Genomic DNA, 27,591 nt, shown 5'->3' with positions numbered 1-27,591 from the left:
GCGGTGGAGAGCCCGGAGGGGCAGCGGAAAGCCCAGGAACGGGGCAACAGGAGGAGGCAGAGCTGCCGGGACCCGATGGGGACGGCGCGGCTCTGGAGGGAGGGGAACCGGCAGCGGTCGCGGGAGTGGACTCCGCGCCGGCGGAGGTAGAGTCCGAGCAGGCGGCGGGGAAAGTGGCTCTGGTGGGAACAGAGCCCGAAGAGGCGGCAGTGGCCGCGGCGGTAGCAGAGCCCGAAGAGATGGCAGTGACAGCCCCGTCGGGGTCGGACCCCGAGGATGTGGTACAGGAGGTGAAGACGGTGGGAGCAGAACCCGAAGAGGCGGTGCGGAACGAAGCCCCGTCCGGTACGGTCCCCGAGGAGGCAGCGAGAGAAGAAGCCCCGTCGGGACCAAGCCCCGACGAGGTAGTGAGAGATGAAACCCCGTCGGAGACGGACCCTGAGGAGGCTATGAGAGAGGAAGCCCCATTGGGGACGGAACCCAAGGAGGCTGTGGGCGAGGAAGTCCCGTCGGGGCTAAGGCCCGAGGAGGGAGTGAGAGAGGAAGCCCCATTGGGGACAGAACCCAAGGAGGCTGTGTGCGAGGAAGCCCCGTCGGGGCTAAGGCCCGAGGAGGGAGTGAGAGAGGAAGCCCCATCGCGGACGGAACGCGAAGAGGTGATGCAGGAAGAAGCCCGGGTAGGGACAGACCCCGAGGACGCGGTGCAGGAAGATGCCCCGTCGGCGCCAAGCCCTGAGGAAGAAGCGGTGATAGAAGAAGCCTCGTCGGGGGCAGAACTTGGGAAGGAGGAAGAGGCCCCAGCTGGAGACGAAGAGGCTCCCCAGCGCCCCGGAGTTGCAGAGGACGCGGTGCCGGCTGCAAGGGGGACCGATGGCGGCCAGCGTTCGCCGGCAGGCCCCGAAGGGGAGGACGGAGACGAGGTTCTGCCGGGGACTGAGCGACGAGCCGGCACCGGGGGAGGCGGCGGGGGCCGGAGAGGAGAACACTGCCTCGGGAGGAGGAGACGGGGAGGCGGCGGGGGCCGGAGAGGAGAACACTGCCTCGGGGGGAGGAGGCGCGGCGGCGGCAGGGCGGCCCGGAGGGTGGCCGGGCACCGAGGGCGGCGAGTGGGAGTCGGCGGGCTTGAGCCTGAACGGGGTGCAGGGCCGGGCGGAGGACGAGGAAGACGAGACGGGCTCGCCAGCCGCGCTGGAGGATGAGGAGGAGAAGCAGGAGTATGACATCTCTCTCTTCGTCAAGGTAGGATGTGGGGAAGGCCGGGTTCCGGAACCCCGGGGCAGCCTTTGAGATGGGTGGTATTTAAATCTAGCAGTCAAAGCCCTGACCTGGCTAAAGGGATTTGGTTATTAGCACCCCATATAAACCTGCCTCATTTTGGGTTTCCCTGGCTTTAAATGGAATGCATACGTATGGCTCTCGGTTCTGGTGGACTCAGAGACACTGTGGGGCTAGGACCCAGAGCATGGGTGGGAATGCATTGGGGGCTTCTGTTTCGGATTGCTGGCTATGACTTGTGATTAAGTGGTTTCTAAAGCATTTTGAAATCTTTGGAATGTACCAAGAAGAGTATTCAGCACACTATGTCGGGAGGGCTGAGGTGGAGGAAACTGGAAAATGTGTATTAAAATGGAATATTGGGATTTTCTAACATACTGCAGTCAGTGTTAGGATAAATACCCTCAGATTCGCCAGCTCTATAATCAGAAAGTCAGTGAGCTGCCCAGAAGCATCATGTCTCTTGCAGTTGTCCAGTTTGCCAATGTTCGGACAGGGAAAAATCGAATTCAGGAAAAATTGTACCAATTTATGTCATTTTCATAGTGTAGAAAGCTTTTCGTTCTTCCTTTTGTCCCGTGTCTGGGATTCTACTAGAGTCAGCAGTCTAGTGGTGGGATCAGCATCCATCCACACAGATGGAGTATCAGATATGTAATTTCTATAGGTAATAATCACCTTAAGCTGCTTATATTCCCTCCTCTGGGACCCCTCTGAGCAAAGTATGGAGCAGGATGGTTTTAATCAGTAGACTGAAACTACTCATCAGTGAATGCTGAGTGTGGTGGAGGGACAAAGTCATGAAGGCTGTGTGTGCACTGTTGGACATGAGCATATTTATAGAAGAATGTGGCCAAAATTAGAGGGACTGTAATAAGAATAAGACCATCTGTTGTGACTGCAGTCCTCCAAATCAGGATTAATGATATTTTCTGGAAATATCTGTGAATTACTAAAAACAGAAAAAATTCTTTAACGATTTAACTTAGCATTAGTAACTTGAGGATGCCTTGATAACACTATAGCTACTTTTCTAATGATTTCAGTGGAAGAATATTACAAAGCTTTAGTATTTACCTCACCTGGAAGTTAGGCTTTTTGAGTTTGATATCTGTGGAAGTTTCTCTAGTCACAAGCAAAGAGGAAAAAAAGCCTACTGGAGAGCTCAGCATCTCTGTGCCCACTAAAATGTACAGTACAGGCAGCGCTGGGAAATGGGAAGTACTCTTCTCTCCTGCTGTTGGGGAAGTTCCAGCTGCTCTTGCTGTCACCTGGAAATGTTGTCAGTATCTTTTGGCAAAGGAAAGGAGGCATAAAAGGAACAAAGTTCTCTACAACCACCTGGAAGGAGGCTGTAGTATAGGTAGGTAGTGAGGCAGCCTCTTCTCCCAGATAAGTAATAGGATGAGAGGGAATGGCCTCCAGTTGCACCGGGAGAAGTTCAGGTTGAATATTAAGAAGAATATGTTCTCAGCAAGAGCGGTGAGGCAGTGGCACAGGCAGCCCAGGGAGGTGGTGGAGTCACTGTCCCTGGAGGTGTTCAGGAGCTGTATGAATGTGGCACTGAGGGACGTGGTCAGTGGGTACGGTGGGGGTGGGCTGATGGTTGGACTGGGTGATTGCAGAGGTCTTTTCCAACCTTAATGATTCCATGATTCTCTGTAACACCTTGAAGTAGATTTTAAGAGCACATGGATAATACTGTAATAGCTGCTGTGTGTTTGTGATAGGGAAAAAAAGGGGAAAATGGATTCCAAAGTGAAACAGCATGGCCTCTTACATGTGGAGATTCCTGACTGCTTCTGGATTACCTCAGAATTTGGTCCACGTTTTATAGTTTATTGAATCATAGAATCACCAAGGTTGGAAAAGACCCACGGGATCACACAGTCCAACCATCTACCTACCGCCAATAGTTCTCACTAAACCATGTCCCTCAAAACAAAATCCAAACGTTCATTGAACACTTCCAGGGTCGGTGACTCTACCACCTCCATGGGCAGCCCACTCCAGTGCTTGACCACTCTTTCAGAAAAGTAGTATTTCCTAACATCCAGCCTGAATCTCCCCTGGCACAGCTTGAAGCCATTCCCTCTAGTCCTATCATCAGTTACACGAGAGAAGAGGCCAACCCCCAGCTCACTACAACCTCCCTTCAGGTAGATGTTGAGAGCAATAAGGTCTCCCCTGAGCCTCCTCTTCTCTTAGACTGAACAATCCCAGGTCCCTTAGCTGCTCCTCATAAGGCCTGTGCTTCAGACCCCTCACCAGCTTTGTCGTCCTTCTTTGAACCCGCTCCAGGGCCTCAGTGTCTTTCTTGCAGTGAGGGGCACAAAACTGGACACAGTACTGGAGGTGCGGCCTCACCAGAGCTGAATACAGGCAGACAATCACTTCCCTGTTCCTGCTGGCAGCACTGTTTCTGATGCAAGCCAGGATGCCACTGGTCTTCTTGGCCACCTAGGCACACTGCTGGCTCATGTTCACCTGAGCATCAATCAATACTCCCAGGTCCATTTCTTCTACACAGTCTTCTAGCCACTCTGCCCCAAGCCTGTAGCTGTGAGTGATCCACAGTTCTCCTGCTAAGAAATGTTATACTAGACTTGGCTGACACTAAAGTACTTTTGTTACTCTCTTAAGTTTTGAGAGTAATAAACAGAGCTATCACTGTCAGAAAGAAAGTTTGCCTTTTTCAGATATAGCTAAATGATGACTGGTAACAGGACCTCTACACTATTGCTTCCTGTTCTTGCCATTGTTGATCATGAGTTTATTCTTTTGCACTTGGAGATATTTTTTTTCCTCTTCTGCTTCCTGCTTCTTTGCATTGCTCCATTTGAATGCATATATTTGAATACTGTGTCTATCGTGTTGTCTTGTGCCATTTGAGGTAGCTGGCAAAGCTCCTGCCAGCTCCACAAGTATAGGTGTCAGGAATTGTACACTTAGGCTGATTGGTGTTAGGTGGTGATGTTTAGTTTGTACTTGAACACATAGGGTTAAGTTGGAGACCTTGTACTACCTGGGATGCTCTGGCACTCAGTGGGGGTAACAGCAGCTATGGGAGATTACGTCATAGAGGTCTTTTCCAACCTTAATGATTCTATGATTATATGATCACTTAGTCCAATTGTAAGCCAGCCCCCACCATGCCCATTGCCCATGTCCCTCAGTGCCACATCCACATGATTCCTGAACACCTCCAGGGACAGTGGCTTCACCACCTCCCTGGGCAGCCTGTGCCATTGCTGTTTCTGAGAACATATTCTTCTTAATATTCAACCTGAACTTCTCCTGGTGCAACTTGAGGCCATTCCCTCTCATTCTATCACCATAACCTGGGAGAAGAGGCCAAGCCCCATCTCACCGTGACCTCCTCTCAAGTGGCTGTGGAGAGCGATGAGGTTTCCCCTGAGCCTTCCCTTCTCCAGACTGAACAACCCCAGTTCCCTCAGCTCCCAATAAGACTTGTGCTCCAGACATTCTGGACGCAGCTGTACGCCAGGTGGACCTGTCTAAGGCATCCCCTGAGATAATAGAAATCTGTCTTTAGGCTCCTGGGCTGTGCCCTTAGCAAAGATGAACGGTGTAAGACTCTATGGCTGAGAGGGCAAGACCATATCAAAAGTGCTGTAAGTATTTAACCAGGTACTTATTTGATTTCCACTTCCCTGTGAAACAGCACTACCCTGTATTTCCATTAGATAGTGATGTTTGAGGTTTTTGGTGTTTCAAAGTCAAGTGTTTGTAAAAGGGCATCCAGATAATACCTTCTGATTGACCATTCAGCTAAGCACATTGGGTAGGACACCTTGTGGATGTTGGTTCTGACTGTTTGGTCTGCTAATGTTAAGCATGTGTATGCTCTTTTCTACTCCAGTGCTGTGACAAGAGCTTTTATTTGACAGAAAATGTCATGTATGTATCCTGCCACTTGAATTTAGTGGAATTTTTATCAAAATATTCAGTTAGCATGAAGTAATTTAAAACTTATGTAGGATTTGAGAGTCTATTTCTTAATAAAAAAATGTAAAAATCCCACAAAACAAGCAAACGTAACCACCAAAAAACCCAAACAATCCAATCTCCAAGTTTACCTACCAATCATTTTTAAAATTTTCTTACACAGAGACAACTTAAATACAAGAATCACAACTATAGATTTCACCATTCTAAAGATTTATGTAGATAGTAATTTAACTGTAAGTGCTGAGCACAGGCAGCCAAAAACCCAGCTTGAGCACAAGGTCTTATCTGAGATGATTCCTCTTTCAAAACAGTTCTCATTTAGTTTCAAGATTGGATGTTTTATTGTAAAAGCTGTCCCGTAGCCTAAGGGAAATAGATTTTATTCAACCAGAAGTAATAGTCTTCATTCAATTTTTGTTGCGTTCTTGATTTTTAAATCAAGGTCACTTATTTTCATTTCAGGGAGACATTTCATCCCCAGCAGGGAACAGCATTGCTTGGATGACACCAAATTTCCCCGCACCATTCCTGAGATATGTCATGTCAGTCAAGCACACTTAGGGAAACTTTGCTGCAACTGGAGACAGAAGAAGGAACCAGTGCCTTCATCTGTGCCTCCAAACACTACAATTAGACTATCAGACTTAAATGGCAGGGTGTGCTACATGCAGGAGCATTCTGTGTTCTGAGTTTGTATATAACAAAGACATAAAATACATGTAGGCTGTTCTAAAATTGAATTATTGGGCTTTGAGTGCAGGAGTGAAGAAGTTCATGGATAGCAGGGGCACAGGCATCTGAAAAAACCCTCGTGGTCTGTGTGCCCATTCAGTAGTCTCTGTTTTGTACCTGATGCGCTGTATCTAAGCACTTACAGCATAATCACAGTATAGTGTAGGTATTTATTAGCATTGGGTGAAAATTAGGTACTCTATCCAAGAGAACTGTCCAAAGCTTGCATTGATGAGTGTGTTGGATTTGTGGAAGACTGTAGTAAGACAGATTGCTGGGGAATGAGGATTTAATGAGGTTTGGTCAGTGGTAGAATGGCTCAGAAGAAAGCCAGCGTGGTGGAGCAGAGTGGGAGTGAGAGCAGCACCTGGCTGAAGCTGGATGAAGCTGACTTACTGGGGCTGCCCCAGCAGAGCCCAGCTCTGATTTCCTGGATGATGTATTTTTTCTATGGTGATTTTGGTGCTTTGAGTGTATACAGCTGTACACCAAGAACTAAAGCAGGTGTCAGGAGGTGTGCTTGTTAAAATACATGAGGCAGTTCTTTTCCCAGGACTAGCTTACAATGCAGGAAACTGGCTGCCTTCCCGAGGGCTATTTGCCTTTTCTCAGCTACCTTATTATTATTTTTTTTTCCCAGCTGGCCTATGTCAAGTTAGGGTTTCCTAATGCAGCTTAAGAGGACCTGGCATTATGAATTCCTTTCATACCTCCCCAGGCTATTTACTGCATCTGACCTGTGCACCTGCGGCAGGCTTTCTGGGACCCAAGTGCTCCTTCAGCAGTCTTTTTCTTTCAATAAAGTAATGCTTGGGAGACTTTTGTTTGAAAGGCAGTGATATCAATCCTTTTTTCTTGGAAAGAGCTTTGCAAACTTTCTGAATGCAGTCTTTCTTGCTTTAACTTCTGCTTTGGTTCTTGGCACTTTGGGTTATCACTTTAGTCATAGAATCATAGAATCACAAGGTTGGAGAGGACCTACAAGATCATCTGTTCCAACTGTCCTCCCACATCCATTGCTGCCACAAGCTACTAAACCATAAACCTTACAGCTGCAAAGAAACAAGGTTCTTCAGAACCACTGGTTGAAGAATGGCTTTGAAAGAACACCAGAATTGTTGTACTGCTGCTCCTGGAGGTGTTCCTGTAGGAGGAGTCAGGTTTTAGAGCTTGCAGTTCAAATCCTGTTCCCCAAAAACCCACAGTCTGACATACGCGCATAGAAGGTCACAAATACAAAGATGCACACTTTTTTTTAATCATTAGTTATTTATTTGATATGATCTGGTCATACTTCTTGGAGTCCTCTTTTTGTATAACTGAGCTGACAGACTCAAACATCTTCAAAGCTGCATTCCTAGACCTTTTTGTATTAGTATTTACTCTCAGCACACTGATTCTGTAAAGCACGTCTGCATGTGTTTTCTTTAAGCGTAGGCTTAAAATCATGTGACGTTTAAGCTCTTGGCTAACCAAGGGTCACTTTTTCCTGATTCAGTCTCAGTGCCTGTCCACTTACTTCTTTCTTCTTGAAATAAAAAGCTAGTGATGAGGTCAGCCAACTGTCCCAAATTCAGCCACCTGCCTCTGTTTCCTGAGCTTTATCATCACAGGAGGGTAGATCTTAACAACCTCATGGAGCAGAAGCAGAGCTGGCAGCAGTCTTTGTCCTTTTGGTTAGTAAATGCTGCTAGACGGCTGCAGCCTTCCTTGGAAATGCTGGGGATTGCTGCCTGAGGTGGCTGTCATGCAGCTGTGCTCAAGGCTTCTCCCACTGTTTTGTTTGAGGCTTCTTTGTGTAAGAATCAGAATCATTTGAATTGGAAGGGACTCTTAAAGGCCATCTGATCCAACTCCCCTGCAATAAACAAGGATACCTACAGCTCCATTAGATTGATCAGAGCCCCATCCAACTGGATCTTGGAGTACTCCAGGGGCTGAGCATCTGCAACCTCACCTATGCCAGTGCTGTAGGCAGAGCTATGGAACTCATCCTGATACCTCTTTGGTGCCATCAGCATTTATTTTAAATACCTGGAAAGTGAAACAGCATCAGAAAGATGGATATTGAGGAGCCAGGAATATCTGACAACTTTCTGGTTATGCAACGTATTTGCCATTATTTCCTATCATAGAAAGATGTAGAGTTTAAATGGTCTCTGGCTTTGGGTGTTCCTTGTGAAATCTGCCCTTGTACTTGACCTAGCAGTTGGCAACTCTGCCTGTGGCAAGGGGTTGGAACTTGATGATCCTTGAGGTCCCTTCCAATCCAGGCCATTCTATGATTCTAAGATTCTGTGTTTCTATGAATAAGAGATATACTACCCACATTTTTTGAGAAAGCAGAACATGGAAGGCATTAGAAAGATAAAAAGATACCAGGTTCCTTCCCTGGCAAAGGTGTTAAACCAATGCCTTGTCCACATGAGAACCTGAGGTTTGGTTTTACTATAATTCCTAACAGGAAAAAATAAACCTTTTATTGTCGATGACAGGAGGGAGGCAAAATCTAGTTCTGTCTATTAGATATCCTTAATTCTGAAACAACTGATTCTTGCGTGCCTTCATCCATCTGAAATCAGTTCTTTCCAGAACTTCGATGTTGTAGGAAGAAGATTCAGCAGTCCTGTGGGTCACCTCATTTCTACAAACAGTTCCACCTTCACCTTACACCTACAAAGTTTACTATTATAGAGATTCCAGTTTTGGTCTTTCTTACACTTTTGTACTATTTATTGTATTGATCCTTGCAAGAGTAAATTTATGGCTATTTAAAGCAACAGTGAAGTTACTGTGAAGGAGAAATGATAATGGAAATTATTAATGTGACTACACTTCTTCAGGATCTGAGGTGTAGTCACTTCAAATTGGTGGCTGTGTACTTCTCTGCAGAAGAAAGCCCTCCTCATCAGACCTACTGAGGCAGTAAAAGCATGGATACATACCGTCCATCACTGAGTGCATTCTGTGTCTTGATTTCTGGGTCAAAACAGATCCTACTGCTTCTTTTAAAAAGTAAGAAATGGCTCTCTCCTTGAGTTCCAACTAAGGAGTGTAAGTCAATGCCGTCTGAAGGTTGCATGATTATTTCCTTGCTCAGATAATGAAATGTCACACTGTGATAAGGAATTGTGTGCGTTTCCATTTGCAGTGTCTGATTATTTACTGATAAAAGAGGAATTACTCAGGTCCAGTTGCTTTCAATAACATGAGCACTGAGAGAAATTGTTCTAATTCCTTAATAAAAATCTTCAGCTTTCCAAACCTTGGAGCTGCTCGGCACAAGAGGTGTATGAGCTGATGTTTGCCCTAGGGAGGGCTGCAGCTTCTTGCTTGTCTTCTGCAGAAACATCTCTGTATGTGGAAAGCGTAGTATAGGGAGTTATATATATATATTTTTTTCTCCTTAGAGAGGTGGTCATTATGAAGCCTCGGACAGAATTGCAAAGGTGGCATTTCCCTCTTTATTTTTCTTCTCTATATGCTAAGATTTCAGTATATATTTGAACACTCAGATTAGAAATAAAACTGTGACAGAACAAAGTGAGTGAGAGCGGGACAGGAGTCACAAGTGCATGTTCTTTTTCAAGTTATTAAAGTGAGACAGTTAACCATTTACTCAGATTTCAGAAAAACTCTCCTGTGTGCCTTAGGGAATCACTGACATTTACGTGTTAGTTCAGTTTTGGAATTATTTTAAAAGCTGTTACAGAACCTGAGCTAAAGAGATAAATAAATGGTGGCAGATGAAACGTGTACCCTAAAGGCTTAGAAACATAGAAGCATACATGGATGTTCCTCCACATGAGAAGCTGTGGATACTGGGGCTGTTTGTTCCACAGTGCAATGCACACAGTATGTATTTAACAACTACTAGCAGTGCTGTGTTTCTTATACTTTCCAGGGGCTGTAAATGGAAGCAAAGTGGTGGGTTGAGCAGGATAATGATGGTTGATCGTCATCTTCTGCAAAAGAAGGGAACAGAGTGTGTCCCCTGCTCAGCTGAGCTCTGGGGTTTGTCCTGGTATCCAGTACTTCACTGCTTTTTCAGAAATGGCTTTGCCAGTTCCTGCTAGAGCTGACAGGTTTTGGATTTAATATTTTACTTGGTCGCTGGAAGTATTTTCTGCTTGGACCATAATATCTCTTGCTGTTGGAAGAGGGTGGGGGAACACCATGAAACCAGATCCCTTACTTCATCTTTCACCTTTCAACTGCCTTAATGGAGAGTACCAGGCAAAAATTATTTTCTTGAGCCTTCAACCACCTCCTCTCTGGAGCTGCATAAAGTAGCTTACTTACTTGGCTGTTTCTTATTTACTTCTTTGCTTACAGCACAAATTACAAATGCTTTATGGGTATGCATGGTTTTTGCATTTAGGTGGAAGCAGTGGGGCTGCGTGCTGTTAAGTATCGCACAGTGGAGTGTAAAACAGGATGTGTCACTGAAATACCAGTTAATCTGTTTTTCCCAGACCTATAATGTGTTTGAGAGTATAATGCTCTTTTGTTGCAGTAATTCCCTGTAAGAATCTAAAAAGGATATAAGATTTTTGTCTCTCTGTAGAATGTTCGGCTGGCATCTTGCCTTGTTATTAAATACGGATTAGAAATAACATTGAGGTATTTAAACATAATTCTTGTAACAGGATAAATAGCTTAGAGCATTTGATTCATTGCTTGTGTGCTTGTGACCTGGTAGCATTTCCATTAATGCACGCAAGGGCAGAACTGAGACTGTGGGCAGAACTCATACCAAAAGGAAATTCGGGCCTGTGTGGCCTGGTGTGAAACGGAGCCTGCCAGCTCTGTCTGTGGCTCACCTGCCTTCAGTTAAAGGCTGTTAGGCTGCCGGTGTTTGTTGAAATTAAGGGTAAGAAACTCAAAGAGAGAATGTCACATCTGCCATTAAAAAAAAAAACCTACTTCCATTTAAGAGGAGCAGCAGTGATTGCTGACAAAGTTTTAAAGATCTCAGTCACTCTGCACGAGTAATACCCACATAATTCATTGTCACCGTTATTAGTTAGCTTCTTTAAGTACACAACTAAAAGTAATGCTATCTTGAATGAGACCTAATTAAAGAATAACTACTGAAATATGATAATTACTTGTATAGGATAATGATATTCCTAAATTGGGTAAGATTCATTTAAACTCTACTGACTTGTAGCTTAAGCTTTTCATTCTTTGATAGTCACATGTTCATATTCCAATTTATTTTTACCTTATTGAGTGAGCAAAGCAATGGACTTCTGGATTGCTCGTTACTTTTGTGTTATTACCATGCACTTGTTGTGCTGTGGATGCCAGTTAACTAGGTGTGGGTGTCCTGTGTGTTTGATTAGTTGCCTTCCTGTCACAAGAGGTGTATCAGAGAATGGTGTGGGTTGGAAAGAACCTCAAAGATCATCCAGTTCCAAGGTGTACCTGTGGTTTCACCTTGGAAGCAGGCACAACACTGTCCCAGGTTATGCCATACACCATAGCTACCACAATGGCTTTATTTGCAGATCTGGTGCAGATATCTGAGGAAATCTGTAATTTGCATTTTTCCTGTCTAATTTCATTCGACTTTAGAAAATTTTTAAAAGTTCCTGTTGCCTGCATTTATCTGCCCACAGTTGCAGTTGAAAATGCTTTTGGCAACATTACGGAGCTGGGTAAGGCTAGCTGTAACACTGTGTGTAAAATGGCAGGATTGTTGTACTTTTCTCTTTTGTAAGATGGCATACATACATGAGTTTAATCTCTTCAATTTGAATAGGAGTGAATATTACTGAAACCACAGCCTCTATAAATGTATCACGGAATATTGCATATTTAAATTTTCACTCATAGCTGCCAGTGTTGTGTTTGTTTCACAGTGTTATCACTTAATGGTTCATTTATTTATGATCTCAATCAGAACCGGAAGGCCTGGCTGCTGGCAGACCTGCTGCTCAGTGGGAATGCTGGGCAGATTGTAAACAGCCAAATCAAAAGAAAATGTGTGTTTTGTCTAAATAATACCCATTCTAAAATCATAGAATGGCTTGAGTTGGAAGGGAACTCAGGAACCATCAAGTTCCAACCCCCTCTGCCACAGGCAGGGTTGCCACCCTCTTGATCAAGTACTAGATCAGATTGCCAGGGCCCCATCCAACCTGGCCATAAACGCTTCTGGGCAACCTATTCCAGCACCTCACCACTCTCTGAGTCAAAAAAGTTCCCTTCTTTAGATTAAAACCACACCCTTTGTCCTATCACTATTAGGACATAGTTTATTATAAAAGAGTTTATTTCCCTCATGTTCATAAAGTCTCTTTAATTATTGGAAGGTTGCAACAAGATCTTTCTGCAGCCTTCTCTTTTCTAGGCTGATCAAGCTCAGTTCCTTCAGCCTATCTTCATAGGAGAGGTCCGTCAGCCCTTGCAAGGCTTGGTGGCCCTCCTCTGGATCCACTCCAACAACCCCACTCTTCCTTGTGTTGGGAGCTCCAGACCTGGACGCGTATTCCATATGGGGCCTCACAAGGGCAGAGCAGAGGATAATCACCTCCCTTACCCTTCTGGCCACCCCTCTTCTGATGGAACCCGGGATACCGTTGGCCATCTGGGCTGCAAGCACACATTGCTGGCTCATGTTCAGTGCTTCATCAACCAGAACTCCTAAGTTTGGCTCCTTGAATGTCACATTCTGTACTTCCCAGTGGTTTTGTAATTGTTGTCATTACAAGTTCTTGTAAATAGATGCCTCTAACTTTTTGGAACAACATTAACCTTTTAATTGAAATAGTTTCTGCTTAATTCCTTCTTCTTCTTCTTTTTGAAAATATAATTTAGTTAGTACTTCCATTATCACTTAATCAGTTTTGAGAGATGCAGCTATTAAAATAGAAAAGGGAATACATTGTTTCTAGTGTTTTTCAGACCTATTAGGTTGCTCTAATTATTTAGAAAACAACTTGACAAAGGTAAAAAGTTTATTGCCACAAAGTTACTTCTTAATGAAGGAAAAATTCTGCCTATGCATCAAAAGTGTTTAATTACTTACTAAGTAATTAAGTTAATTTCAGCTATAATTACTTACCCAGCAGACCATGGTAAGCAAATAAAGTAGCAGAAGTCAGAATAATTGAGGCTTTCTCTGTCCTGAAATGGCTGCTGGCACACAGTGGGGGAAGAGAACAGAAACCAAAGGAAATTGCAGCAATTTCAGGCTTCTTTTCCTTTCTATCATGGAGAGAGGATTAAAATTTCCTGATGTATACAACCCTTTAAGCTCTGACCACAGTTTACTACATAAAAGCAGAATGGAAGCTAATGTCCTGCTAAGAAACTCCAGCATACTGTAAATTCCTCAGCATGAATTGAGGACCAAAAGCAGAGAACTGTTTCCAGCAAAAAGTGAAGCATTCTAGAGAAGTTGTTTTGAAGAGTGGACATGAGAATTATGGAAAGAATAAAACAAAGTAGTCATAATAGTGTAATGCGAATACTGCAAAAAAGAAAGATCTAAGTAGTATAAGTTCAGAAACCTAACAGAATGAAAAGAGCCTTAATTAACACAGTTGTTGGAAGACGTTAAGTAATGCTAATAGGCCACTGGCATAAGACATAAACATTGCAAGGAGGGATGTCATGGTTTCTGTGAGTGGGAGCTCTGCTCCAAGACACAGCCTGTTTTTTTACTATCAGTAATAATGAATAGACAGTTCATTATTAACTAATCACTAATGTACAGCTACATCACTAAAAACAGTAAACAAGTATGTCATCCTGTTTGTAGGTAGGCTCAACCTTTAGCCTACTGCTTACACTGTGTGGTCACGCAAAACATGTTGTGTCCTGTGGTTGATTGAAGCTGTGCAGGTAAGGAGTTAATTCCTTCCATCTTCTTTTACCTGCACTCATTTCCTTTCACTCTTTTTCCCTTGGCATCACTTTTGGACTAGTTCTCCTCTTCCCCACCAGAGGGTAACCTCTGGCACCATTTACTTGCCTGGTTAATCTTAGTACATGGACTTCATTGCTTAGCATCCTATCTGATCATATAGCTTGGATGCCACTATCAGAGATACCATAGCCATCATCTAGAGTCTATCCTGGTGTGTACCAAGTGTACAGTTTGTGTTCAGGAATCTGAACTACCAGACACATTTTAAATATACATATTTCTGCTATTTGGCTGAGACACTAAACAGCAGCTGGAAGCATCTGTTTCAAGTGTTGAATATTACACTGGCAGAACTACATGACCATTTGAAAAGAATAGGAATAATTAGTGGCAACACTTAGAATTTTTATATTAAAATATACTTTAAATTACAGATGTTTTACTTTAAAAATTTGCCTGGAAGTACAATTTCAGCATCTCAAGTACTCTCAAGAGTGCTATTAGCAGAAGACAGGAATCTTGCTGCAGAGGCGTCTCTGAGGCAGAGACTCGTAATGTGCCTCTGCTCAGAGCTGCAAGAGCAAAAGATTTTCACGTCAAGTCCAGTAGGTGGCACCAAAACAGTTCTGTAAAGTTCAGTGTTCGGGTGCTCGTGCTCTTGCCCTGCACCATAAAATGAACATAGTGTTTAAATAGAGAAAATTTCAGGTAATCTGTTTCTTCCTGACAAAAAAGCTTTGGTTTGAAGGAGATCTTATCCAGATGACGTGCCTGTGGCGTTTCTAATGCACATCACAGTGCATGGAATGTGTGTTGCTTTAGTATATTATAGTTACTTTCAGTGCGGGAGAATATCTTGGAAATATATATTTTTATTGCATTCTTAGCAGAAGTAATGTTTAAAATTTTGTCTTTTTCAGTGTTGTGGTACTAAATGAATATTGCAGCAGGCATCAAAAGCATAAATTGTGCTTTTTGCCCTCAAGATAAGGTTTCTCACTAAAGGCCTTCTGTAAATGCACGGAGAAAACTAACGTTGAGAGGTTTGTTGTTTATGTTCAGGATGGCATGAGATAATATCAGAAGTTGACTTGCTCTGAAGCAACATAAGGAAGAAAGAAAAAAAAAGGGTGGTTTCAGCTGCTACTTGTGTGTCAGTGTGAATAGGTTTGAGCAGAGCTGCTCAAGGGCGGGCTGGATAGAGCCCTGGGCAGCCTGATCTAGTGCTTGATCAAGCAGTTGGCAACCGTGTCCATGGCGGGGGGGTTGGAACTTGATGATCTTTGAGGTCCCTTCCAACCTAAGCCATTCTATGACTGTAACTAGAAGAACATGAAACCTTGCCAGGAGGTCCTGACTAGGCTTGGGCCCTCCGTAGTCAACCAGTGGGCAGTGGGATTTCCTCTCAGGAGAAGTGGAAAGCACTGGAAGCTGCTTTTCTTCCTCCTTGGTCACCCTGCAACAGCAAGGCTGTTTGGCTGATGCAGCAGGATGGGAAGCTGAGCAATCCACCACAGGAGTTGTGCTTGCCCTGCCGTTGCTGCTTGGCACAGCTGCAAGGCTGGCACAGCAGAGCTCAGCCCAGAGCAGGAGCACTGCTGGGCCCACTAAATCCCACCAGTAGAGAACAAGTTAGTCTATACAAGGAATTAAAGTGAAACAGTTGCTATTCTCAACTGTCGCATCCTCTTCACAGCTGCTTCCTATGTTTGGCCCAAGTGAACCTATTGTAGTTTTCTTGGCCCAGTAGTTTGGGGCCTAGTTCTTCATTGATGGGAAACCAATTGCATTATGAAATAGGAGAGGGGAGTTGTTAGTGTGATATGAGAAAGAAGAACACACAGAACCAGTCTGATTGCTGGGGTTTAAATGTGGAAATGTGCAGGAGACCTGTGATTCCCTGAGTGAGCCAGTCCAGCAGGATGGGCAGGGGTGGATGTGGGATGCTGGTCTCAGTCTCTGGCCCTGGTAAGCAGTAGTTCTGCTCCACTTGCTGGGTAAGCGTGCCCTTGGCCAGCGTAAATACAGGCAAGGAGAAGCTTAGCTCCTTTGTGCTGAAGCAAAAATGGAATTGGAGTTCAGTTTTCAGGGAAAAAAGAAGTTATGCTCACTGATCTCTCTCTTCTTTTTTTTTTTAATTATTATTATAGCTTCAAAGGGATTATAGAGTTATATAAAAACAAGCAAAAAATCTTGTCTTCTCTTCTTCTTCTGAACTGTTTCTTCTGTGCTTAATCTTCATCAGGAAACAAAAAGTCCAGGAAAAACAAATTCCACTCATCAAGATTTTGGAGGCAGAGGACATTTGAGGTCAATAGAAGAACCTTCAAAGCCCCAGTTCCTGAGACATTTGGACATAAACTGTTACAAAACAAATTTTTTCAGCAGTTCCAGGGACAGAGCAACTGCAGCTCAGAGAGAGCCCAAATTAGTGGTTTACAACTGACATTCAGTATATGACTCTTCTGTAGAGTAATTACCCTGAGGATAGAATACAGAGGCAAGTGACTTTTTAAAGGCTACTCAGAAAATCAGAGCTGCTAGATCAAGGTGGTATAGTTCTTCTGTGACTCTCTCTGACGTCTTGTGCGTGAGGTCTTGTGTGTAGAGAAATGAGTACTAAGTGTGATGGTGCTCTTAACTTGAGAGCTTAAACAGTAGTGGAAAGAAGGATACGGAGAGCTCTTCCCTTTCCCAGTAAAACTTAGTACACAAACTAACCAACGAGCAAACGCAAAAAGAAAACCCACAGAAAAAGTCTGAAGAGAATGTGGAACAGTGAAAAATGAATGAAAATAGGGAATGTCAGCTAATAATCCTGTTAAGTAATGGCATAGGGTTATAGGATTATGAGTAGCTGTAATAAATTGATACTGCCACAATATACACTTGCTGCTTAGGGCCCTGAAGGCTCTGAAAGAAAGTTTCTATACACAGCGTGAAAGTTTTCTTGTCTGCAGCAATGGCTGTCCTAATTGTTTGATTAATGAACTCATTAAATCTCAGTATTACTAGAAGAAGCACATTGACCTCCTGACTGATCACAATTAAAACATAAATGCCATTTACTCAAGGCTCTGGTTAGACATCTGCTTAGCAGCAGAACAGCTCCAAACATACTCACTTCACTAGCAGTATCTGGAGGTTAGGAGAGCGTCACAACAACTGCAGGTGGAGGCCAGGCCATTACCTGCAATTATACCAGTATTTGCCTGGTTATTAAGGTTATAACCAGTCTGGAAACACAATCCTCCATTGAATCAACAGCCAGGCTCCCGCTGACTTCCCTGGAGTTAGGATTTTACTCTGCGTCATCCCAGAGCACAGCAGTCAGGAAGTATAATTAAACCCTGCGCACAGACCAAGCCCAACTCAGAGTTAAACATCCCAGAATAGTGCTGTGGAGGAAAATGCAGGGTGTTCTGCTCCGAGGCTGTAGCACCCCTCACTATGCTGTCATGCTGTTGGTATTAACTCATGGACTCTCACTGTTGTATTGTGTTCCTACAAGGTGAGATACTGACCCACTGTCTCCCTGCTATAAAAAAGGCCACGCTGACTTTGTTGGAAAGTACATTCACGTACAATGATGGCATGGTTCAACTATCGTGCAGCTTGATAGACTGCAATAGTTATTTCAGTACCTCGACTCGTGATTTTTGAGTCAACGTGGCCAACCCCCTGTTTGGGAGCTTGAACAAATACCTTTAGCATGTGTCGCTAGTGCTTTTTCGTCCATTAAGAGTTGCAACTCAGTGGATTCAATGAACAGAGGTGTCTCCCAGGGGCCAAAATGCAGGCTGACGTATCTGAAGTCATTTCAGCTAGCTGTATTCACCCTGGCTTCCTCAGTAGGCCAAAATATTAATGTTCTAGGCTTTCACCTAAGGTTATAAGAAATTGTATCTTTGAGATGCCAGGCCAGAATGGTGTCAAACTCCAAATCAGATTCAATGTTCAGACTCTTTCAGTCATTTCAGACTGCCCATCACTGCTATAGCAGGGAAAGGTTTCATCACTGCTTGTGCTATTGTGTGGGCTATTGTAGTTTTTCTGTCACTTGCCTCCAGCTCTGCAGAACTGAAAGAAATGCAGAGGTACACACCTCCAGCTGTGGCAGTGGGTAGAGTTGTCAGTTGTCCCATTTCATTCAATTCTGAAATGTTCAAATGACTTTTGTTTTCGTTATAGTTTGCTAGCAGGCTGAAATACTTGACAGTCAAAGGCTAAGAAACTGACTGTTTGCTGTTTTATCCACAGTGAAATAGAAAAATGGTAGTGCTGTAGTAAATTTTTCTCCCACGCAGGCATGAAATTAAAAAGTTTGCACTCAGATAAAAACAGGAGGTTGCTTCTGTAACATATCCATGACTACCAGTTTGTCAGCTTCCTAAGTGGCCTTTCTGTTGCTCCAGTTAATGACAAATTGGGACTCTGCCTGCTTCATATCTGCATTTGTCATGGTAACTCATCTGTCTGGGCCTGCATCTCTGGTTCCACTGTTACGTTTCCTCAGAAAAGCAGATGGGGCTCCCTGAAATTTGCTGTCACCATGGTGATGTGGGACAACACAGAGCAACAACTTCATTTCCTTACCTCCAGCAAAGTTAGAGGGAGACAAAAATTCAGTATTCAGTGGCCATCAGAAAATAGTAACCAATCAGAAATAGTCAACCTACTGTCAGTCTTGATCACATAGCTCTTGTCTGGAAAGTTCTCTGAAAGTTACATGAACTCTGATGAGATAATTTATTTTTTCCTATCCAAGGCAGAATAAAAATACCACATCATTTGTAGGAACTGTCCCTCAGTGTCACATCCACACGGCTCTTCAACACCTCCAGGGACAGTGATTCCACTACCTCCCTGGGCAGCCTGTGCCACTGCCTCACCGCTCTTACTGAGAAGAAATGGTTCCTAATATCCAACCTGGCACAACTCAAGGCCATTCCTTCTTGTCCCGTCTCTGTTACCTAGGAGAAGTGGCCAGGTGAAACATGATGTGAGATAGAGGATGAAGTAAGATGGTGTAGATTTAGGGTTTTTTTTAAGCACAAGCTAGCAGCAGGTGTAGTCTCATTCTTAAGAAGTGCACAGTAGTTTTTGATCAAATAAGTTGTACAGTGCTGGAAAGCAGTGCTCCAAGTAGGAGCAAAACAACAGCTTTCATTTTTACCACTTACAAAACAGGTCCTATTTAACACAGCAGCCCAGCTATTCCTAGCATCTCTAAAATGCTGAAATGCTAAATGAAGCAATAGGCTATTATGTTCCTTCTCACCAAGAAAGCCTGTAGTTAGCATGGTACCATAGCAGAAAGCAGTAGTGGTTGGAGGAGGATCCTCCCCACTGACATAGAGAACCATGGCCTGTGCATTGCAGCATTGTGCCTGCTTGAGGCCGGGTGCTTGTTTCCATCCATGGAGCTCTTGGTGAAGGTGAGGAGCTTCAGGCAACCCAACAGCCATGAACACTGGTGGAAAGTTTATTTGAGATTCATCTGATAGCACTGAGGAGGGTGATGAAGCAAGCAGAACTAGTTTCATTACTGTACGTTATTTTGTCTTATGTAGTCCACAAACATTCATGAACTATTAAATAAATGACACACTCGGGTTTTTATTTCTGTACCCTTACACATAAGCAAAGTTCTTAAAGTGCTCTTCAGGTGTGGCAGGCTTAAAAACTAGGCCTCTGAGCTCTTACAGTGGGGCGCAAAGTCCAGCAGAGCTGCACCGCCATGCTGAGCTGTGCCTCGTGTGTTTGCTCAGAGCAAGGCCGCCATGAGAGGCACTGTTACATGCCTTGGTCAGGGCCAAGTTCCATTAAGATGAAAACCCACTTGTTGTCTCTGATCCTGTGCCTTTCCCCCAGCCATTAGCCAGAGGTATGCGATACTTGTGCTTCGTTAGGCCCCGGTTCAGCAAAGCATGGAGACCGGTGTGCTCAGCCGCTTGGCAGCTTCCTTCCTCTCTCTGGGGCCCCCACGATTGTTTAGTTGAAAACCCTTTAATTTTTTGATTTATTCTGTTTATTCCCTTAAGTGCCTTAGACATTACTTCTCGATTTATGCCGATAAATCTTTCTCTTCTTGTTTCCTGTGATCATAAACTGATTTAGGCTTGTTTTAATCTTGCGGTGACTCAGGTAGATTTATGCTCATACAGACAAATGAGGTGGAGACTATTTCCTCTGGAAGGACTGCTGTGATTTCAATTTTGTTTTCTAACTTACGGTAATATTCATTATGCATTTTAATGAAAAAATACATCTCTGAGATGACAGAATTCTTCATCATATCCACGTGCATGTTCAGAGAAGGATATAAAGAATTTCTGCATGAAAATATGTATTAGAGATGAGTAACACACTCTGTATTTACAGCTAGTCTGGACTCTCTGGTTACCTACTATATCTGCTATCAAAATTTGCTATCTCAGATGTATGCAAATTTATTTATTTATTGTAATTGTAGGCTGGCAGCGATGGGGAAAGTATTGGAAATTGCCCGTTCTCGCAACGTCTCTTTATGATCCTATGGCTAAAGGGTGTCATATTTAATGTCACAACCGTGGACTTGAAAAGGTGAGATCATAATAGGACTTCTCATTTTTAGAACAGCTTTACTATGATGGTGATTTAAAAGAATGAGTCTCTTTGATTTGAAATGCACACATGCAGGTTAGTGCACATTATTGCAAGTTGGCACTGTGTGCCTGGTGCCTCTTTCAGGTTCACTGGTATGAGGTGGACCAACTTCTTTGAAACATTTGAGATTTTAATCTGTTTTCCAGTAAGTCTCTGTAACACAAGCCTGAAATTGTAGTGTTTCAGGGTGCATTCAGAGAGGGGCTAGATAATTCTGACACCACCAGCATGAGGAAGCTGAGTGCATTGTGCTTTTGCAAGAGATGTTGTAGCCTGCTACTGTGTAGTTGAAGCAGATCATTGTAATAAGTGTCGGAATTGAAAGAGAGGTCCCTACTGTGATTAACCCAGTCTCTTTTCTCTCTCTAGAAAACCTGCCGACCTGCAGAACCTGGCCCCAGGAACGAACCCACCCTTCATGACGTTTGATGGCGAAGTCAAAACTGATGTCAATAAGATTGAAGAGTTCTTGGAAGAAAAGCTAGCGCCGCCCCGGTATGGCATTGCTGTCCCTTCCTCCTACTCCTAGCCCAAGCTGTCAGAAAGTGTCTGTGGGAGCAGTACCTCCAACCTGGTTGTAAACTGGGGAGGCCTGGCAGGGTACATGTGGCATGTATCCTGGGGTAGCCCCGAATGCTGCCTGTGCTCTTCCCACTGCCTTTGCCTTCACCTCAAGTTCATAGTTGTCCCACTACAATTATTTTCAAGACATGAAATCCACCTTCCTGCAACAAGTATATGCAGAAACCTGCATACCACTGAAGAAACCTGACCTCTTTTCCTCTGCTTGTGTTTATTTGAGGTTTCCCTCCTCACATTGTACAAATAATTCAGGGAACAGGTAGTAAAAAGAAGCAACAGTGGAAACCTCCCACACTGCAGGAGTGCTGGAGCACAGACCATTACAGCTTATTTTCAGTGGCTAGGTAGGATAATCTCTGTGTGTGCTGCAGGCTGGGTTTCAGACCTGTCCTTCTCACCCCATGAGCAATCCTTACCTCTCCATATCCTCTGCCAGCAGTGTCATTCCCCCATGCAGGCACCTTTTCCTTTCCAGGACAGCAGCTGCCCGTTCGAGCAGCCAAACTTGACTCGAGCTATGCGAGCCGCTATGTGAGCAGCTACTTTTTCCTTCCTCTCTGCCTGTGGCAGCAGCAGTGACTGGCCTGGCCATTCTGAGCTTCCTTGTGCATGTGCAGGACAGGTGAGGAGGCTGGGAGGAGCAGCAGTTGGTGCTAGTGGGGACTTTCCCTCTGCTCCTCCTCACAGCTCTACTCAACCTCACCTCCAACATAGACAGCCTGGAAGAGGCGCTCGGTTGCTTGGGCAATGGTTGCAGCACAAACAGTCATTTCCCATCTGCCCCAGGAACAGTAGGTGAGCCATGTGGTTTGGGGTGAAATTCACACTTACAATTTGTTTTTAGCTTAGGATGGTTCTCTTTGAAAGCTCTGAGTAGCCATATATTGTAACACTTCAGGTTCAGTGATATATATGAAGTAATTAGTGAAGGCGAAAGTAAAGGCTAATCCATAATTTTTTGACTCTTTCAACTCCTCAGGTATCCCAAACTTGCACCGAAGCACCCTGAGTCTAACTCTGCAGGAAATGATGTGTTTGCAAAATTCTCTGCATTCATAAAGAACCCAAGAAAAGATGCTAATGAAAGTAGGTGCTACGATCCTTCTACCTGCCCCGATAGAAGTTAGAGTCATGCAACTCCTGTGTCCTCCAGCTCCATCTCCACTGTTGCACACCTTATGAACACCCCAGCCAACCCTTACTGAGCCCTGCTGTTTCTGGTAACACAGACCCAGTTTGGTTTTTCTCAGAACCCCCTTTAGCTACTTAGAGCTTTTATCCCAGCATTACATTTTAAGCTTAGGATAAAGGAATTGCAGGAGTTAGCATGGCTGGGTATCTGCGAGCTGGGCTGGTGCCAGGAGACAGGATGCAGTAGGCGCCTTTCTGCTTGGTGTCAGAGAGACCTTGGTACAGGCTTGAACGATCTTTTTATTGTCTTAACCTAGATCTGGAAAAATCTTTGCTTAAAGCCCTGAGGAAGCTGGACAACTATTTAAATAGCCCCTTGCCTGATGAAATTGATGCTTACAGCACTGAGGAGATCACCGTGTCCTGCCGGAAATTCCTGGATGGAGATGAGCTCACCTTAGCAGATTGCAACCTCCTACCAAAGCTCCACATAATTAAGGTTTGCATTTGCTTTTCAGCCTCCTGAAGAGAAGGGCAGCCTAGAAGCTCAGGCTCTTTTCTAAAAGGCAGAGGAAGTCTGTCTTTTTTGAAACCACACAGTAGCTGTGTAGGAACAAGGAGTGCTCACGCACAAGGCCATTTCAGTGCAGCACAGCTAGGCAGATCTTCACATTGACAGCTGGAGCTGGAATATCTGGTTTCATATTTGGACTGTGACTGCTTTCTCTACGCCTCTCACAAATACTAAATGAGTACTATATTCAGTGCTGTAGAGAAATATTTCTATTTGCATTTCACATGCAAAGTGCCACAGACTGATAAGATTAAATGATCTTGCCCTTGCTAAATGAAGAAAGCAGCAAATGCTGAAATTTGACCATCTCTCCCACCTTTAATCCAAACCCCTGGGCTTGTTTAGCCTGGAGAAAAGAAGGCTGCAGGGTGACCTCAGTGCTGCCTTTCAGTACCTAAAGGGAGCCTACAAACAGGAGGGGAGTCAACTCTTTACAAGGATAGATAATGGCAGGACAAGGGGAAATGGCTTTAAGTTGAAGGAGGGAAGATTTAGGTTGGATGTCAGGGAGAAGTTCCTCACAGAGAGAGTGGTGAGGTGCTGGAACAGGCTGCCCAGAGAGGTTGTGGATGCCCCATCCTTGGAGGTGTTCAAGGTCAGGTTGGATGGGGCCCTGGGCAGCCTGGTGTAGTATTAGATATGGAGGTTAATTGCCCTCCCTACAGCAGGGGGGGGTGGAGCTTGATGATCCTTGGGGTCCCTTCCAACCCAAGCCATCTATATGTGTAATAAAATTTTTCTTTCATTTTCTTTATAAAAAGGTTGTTGCAAAGAAATACAGAAATTTTGATTTCCCACCTGAGATGACGGGGATTTCAAGATACTTGAATAATGCATATGCAAGAGATGAATTTACAAACACTTGTCCTGCTGATCAAGAAATTGAGTATGCATATTTGGATGTTGCAAAGAGAATGAAGTAAATGGAAGATGTTTCCCTTCTTTATATTTCTGAGATTTTATGGGCACCAGCCAATATGGAAACAAAAAAAAAGCCAGCATGCATTCTGCAGTGCAATTTTAACTTCTGTTATTGGCCAATCCTTCTTTTGTAATAACTGTGTAGCACTGTTTGCTTGTTCTTAAATGATGTATGTGTATGTGTGTCTGTACAGATGTACACACACAGGAATGTGTGTTATGCACTCCGAGTTAAAGGCATCAGTCAGTACTCAGGCTTTTGCTGAAGTTAGAAAAACAGCATAGGTCACACAATTACAGCAATATTACAGACTAGTGACATGCTAAATGACTGAATTTTGCAAAGAAATAGCCCTGTTCCTAACACACATGTAACCTGTCATTACTGCTGCCTCTGATCTGTGTTTCACAGCTGTTGCCAAATTTCACAGTTCTTGGGAAGGTTTCTGCTTGCTTCTCCCCAGGCTTCGGCGGCCCCATGCCAACAGCTGGCACGCACACAGTGCCCTGGTTAATCCAGGAGAGAAGCCAGACTGGAGGTGGGACCACAGCTGGCTTCCCAGAAGCCCTGTCCTCTGTGCTAGAGACCTGCAGGGCAGGTCAGTGAAGAACAACTTGTCCTCACATTGCATGAACTGTCGTTGGTATGAAAGAAAGTAATGAGAAAGATCCCGCCTTCTCCTCTCTCAGGGCTGCATAACCTATCCAGCTTCCTTCAGACAAAGAGAGGAACGCAGACTGTCACTGGCCCGTGGATTATCTGATAACAAATATCTGACAAGGGAGGAGGCAGAGGCTTGGTTGTCGCTGCAGACTCAATAAATGGGTGAACATCTGCCCCCTGCTACTGGTGCAGGATCCCTCTGTCATCCTTTTGACTCCCATTTGGTTTTGGAAAGCAAAGAGGAGGGTCTGAGAAAGCAGTAGTTCTTTTATGCTTCCCTGTCTGGATTTAGTTGCAGGGTTTGGATTTTCCCAAGCAGTCACAAGGATTTCTTTGCTGAGAGCTTTCCAGATATCCAGGCGTTGTCCCACTGAGGACAACGGAGGCATAGCTCCTGCCTGGGGGATGGATGAGATAAACCTCTCCAGGCTGGCATGACCCTGTGTTAATAGAGCCAGTACTACTAAGAAGTATTCTCTGGGCTTCATGGAACGTGCTGTTGGAGAGGTGTTAATTCTGAAAAGTCACATCCATGGCTGCTTCTTGCTGAGCAGGCCCTCAGCAAGCACCTAGGAGAAGAGGGCGCAGTGCTTTAGTCATAGGGGCACCTGGAAGTTTCCTTCTGACGTGTTTTGCCTGTATGTACAAAATAGACATGGAAACAGCTAAAAGTAGCTTCTGTAGCGCCTACATCCATACAAAGGCTGATAAAGAATAGCCATTCATCTTTGTCTGAGTCAAACATAGGTTTGCTTTCTAACAATGCATTGCTTAGGGTAATAGTACGTGTTGGGTGTATGATGTCTGTGGCTTCCTCTTACACACTACACAGTTCTTTTGCAAATGTCCTAGCATGATTATTTGTAAGCAATGTTAAACACACAATTTTAGTTTCTCTAGCTTCTCTACAGAGAAAACAAGCACAGCACCTTTCCCTTCCAGCCTCTGTTGTGAGGTTACACACTGGGGCTGATAGCTGAGCAGTCACTCGTCATTTCTTACTAACTGTTACTTTGTATTTCCAAATACGTACCTGAATATATAATAATATATAAAATAAAAATCTGTATACTCTTTTCATATGCCTTACAAATTTAAATAGAAAATATACAAATCCATAAGTAACTTGAGCAGTGTTCTGTCTTTATTTCCACAGTAATTTCCTGGCAAAGATGCTTTGCAGCAGTGGCCTGGATTTCAGCAGGCAAGATTTAAACCAACTTTGGTTTGTTTTGGAGGAATGGTGTCTCAAACCTGCAGTTGGATCTGGGGAGCAATGCAAACTGACTGTGCTCCTTACTGCTGGATAAAATACAAAGGGTCAGTGTATAATCCCTGATCTTGGGGCCACCTAACACAAAGCATATTCCCTCTGCTGGGGACTGGCCATGTTTTAACAGTATGGTCTGGGAAAGGGGAGGTTTTGATGGTTCCCTTACTGCTCATACTCACGTAGAAGTTCGTGGCTCCAGCTCTCCACAATGGGTTGCTGTCTCCACAAACGTTGCTATCTAAATCAGCACATTTTGGTTCATATTTGCATATTTCAAGCAACACGGAAAAGACGTGGGTAGAGAAGTCACAGAAATGATCCAGTGTGTCAGCAAACTGCAGTTACTTCATTTGCCTGGGATAGGAAGAGATAAAGTACTTGCATAGTCCTGCAGTTTGTGGAGCCATACCTATTACATTTTAACTGTCTAATTCCATCCTCTGAACATGTTTAAGGAAAAGCTGTTGTCCACCTTTGAGTTGCTCTATTTTTAAAAAACCATGGAAATACTTTTAAATTCACTGGAGAACAAATAATATGATATAAAGGGAGAGAGAAAGCAAGTTGTGTTAATTATATCACCACCTGACTGAGCAGCCTTGACAAGATGTAATACCTAGATACAGATTTGCAGTGCTTGACCCCATGTAAAAGCAGAGATTATGTTCAATTATTTTAAGGCATGCCTGTGCAGACAGAGTTACTGATTTCCAAATGCTTACGAGCACAAGAAGTCTTCTCTGTAACATTGCTTGTATAAAATTTGTTTTTACTGTTATTGTTTTAAATACAAATGTCTATATTTCCCCTTTAAGCATCTACTATATGCAAAGAATATATGCTCAGAAAGTGAATTATTTTTTCTTCTATCACCTGTGTAGAAAGTTCTTCGGGTTTGAAGACTTTTTTTTGTCAGCTTCAGTATCTCAGATAGTCTTCAGAATGACCCATCAACTTGAAGGTTAAATACTACTTGTGCTCAATGCAGTAATTCCAAAAGCATGCTGGAATAAAATAAAATACATGGTAATTAACTGTAACATATTTCCTCCAATGCATTCCATTTTTGAAATAGCTTCAAAGCAGTGAAAAATGAAACCTCATGAAAGCAAGTTGGTATCCATCGTCGGTATCAACATGCTATTTGTTTGAGTATAAGCAAATATCTAAATCCCATGAGCTCCTTACAGCTGGTTGAAGTTTAGCTTAAAAGCCACACCCGCTGGTTATTTCTCAGCTGTCAAGAACCAGTAATCAAATGGTAAGGTGAGGCATGATCCCCAAAAGGTCAAATCAACAAAAGCTAACAAAAATGTGGTAGAGCCTTGACTAGGCTGAGCCTTGACTTCATCAGTAAACTTCCCTCTAAACTGGCCACCACAAGTGCTGCTATTGCCAGTCACTCATGGCCTCACAGATGCTCCCTGTAGACCCTTCAGAGCTACTCAAAGAACACTCACCATGACTTTACTGATCACACATGGAATATGCTGCCCTAGAAACTGAATTTCCTGGTGAGCTTTTCTGGATACCTGGCAGGGATGGAAGAGCAGAGATTTGCCACATGGCTCTCTACTATTCTCTACTATTTCTGAGCTACCCTTAGTTTTCTTATGAGACAGAAGGCCAGACTTAGGTCCTGCTTCTGAGCTATGGGGTAGAGCAACCTTGTGGATTTCCTAAGTGGTGGCTCAGATCAGCACTCAGTTTTCCTTCATCTCTGAACTGCAAAGAAGGGCAGAAGCGAAGATTTTGGACTCCTGAAGACCTAAATCAGACTCCTGCTGATTAAGTTTTTATTGACGAGCAAAATGCAAACAGAAAAATCTCATCAGGAAATGAAATGATGGAAATCGGAGTTTTGTTTCAAAATCTGAAATTTGTCCAACTTTTAGATTAAACCAATGAACTGAAATCAAAATAAACATTTCTTTTGAAAG

At 43.8% G+C, this 27,591-nt stretch overlaps 1 protein-coding gene across 1 annotated transcript; it reads left to right on the top strand.

The window, feature by feature from the left end:
• Positions 1-760: 760 nt before the first annotated feature.
• CLIC6 (chloride intracellular channel 6) lies at positions 761-27,591 on the top strand. Its single transcript, XM_010723196.3, has 6 exons — positions 761-1,239; positions 20,334-20,443; positions 20,876-21,001; positions 22,068-22,174; positions 22,537-22,718; positions 23,555-27,591. The coding sequence occupies exons 1-6, from the start codon at positions 871-873 to the stop codon at positions 23,714-23,716; spliced, it is 1,056 nt and encodes a 351-aa protein (XP_010721498.1). The 5' UTR covers positions 761-870; the 3' UTR covers positions 23,717-27,591.

Source organism: Meleagris gallopavo, chromosome 1, assembly GCF_000146605.3.
Source record: "Meleagris gallopavo isolate NT-WF06-2002-E0010 breed Aviagen turkey brand Nicholas breeding stock chromosome 1, Turkey_5.1, whole genome shotgun sequence".
Lineage (NCBI taxonomy): Eukaryota > Metazoa > Chordata > Aves > Galliformes > Phasianidae > Meleagris > Meleagris gallopavo.
The sequence above is the reverse complement of the archived record's forward strand: the minus strand, read 5'-3'. Positions and strand labels throughout refer to the sequence as shown.

What these genes read in the sequence shown, in the direction of transcription:
- CLIC6 (XM_010723196.3), top strand. Translation starts at nt 871, where the DNA reads ATGGCGGCCAGCGTTCGCCGGCAGGCCCCGAAGGGGAGGACGGAGACG. An exon ending in ACAACCGTGGACTTGAAAAG is followed by an intron (nt 20,444 to 20,875) that starts GTGAGATCATAA and finishes TTCTCTCTCTAG; the next exon opens with AAAACCTGCCGACCTGCAGA. An exon ending in GAAAAGCTAGCGCCGCCCCG is followed by an intron (nt 21,002 to 22,067) that starts GTATGGCATTGC and finishes TCAACTCCTCAG; the next exon opens with GTATCCCAAACTTGCACCGA.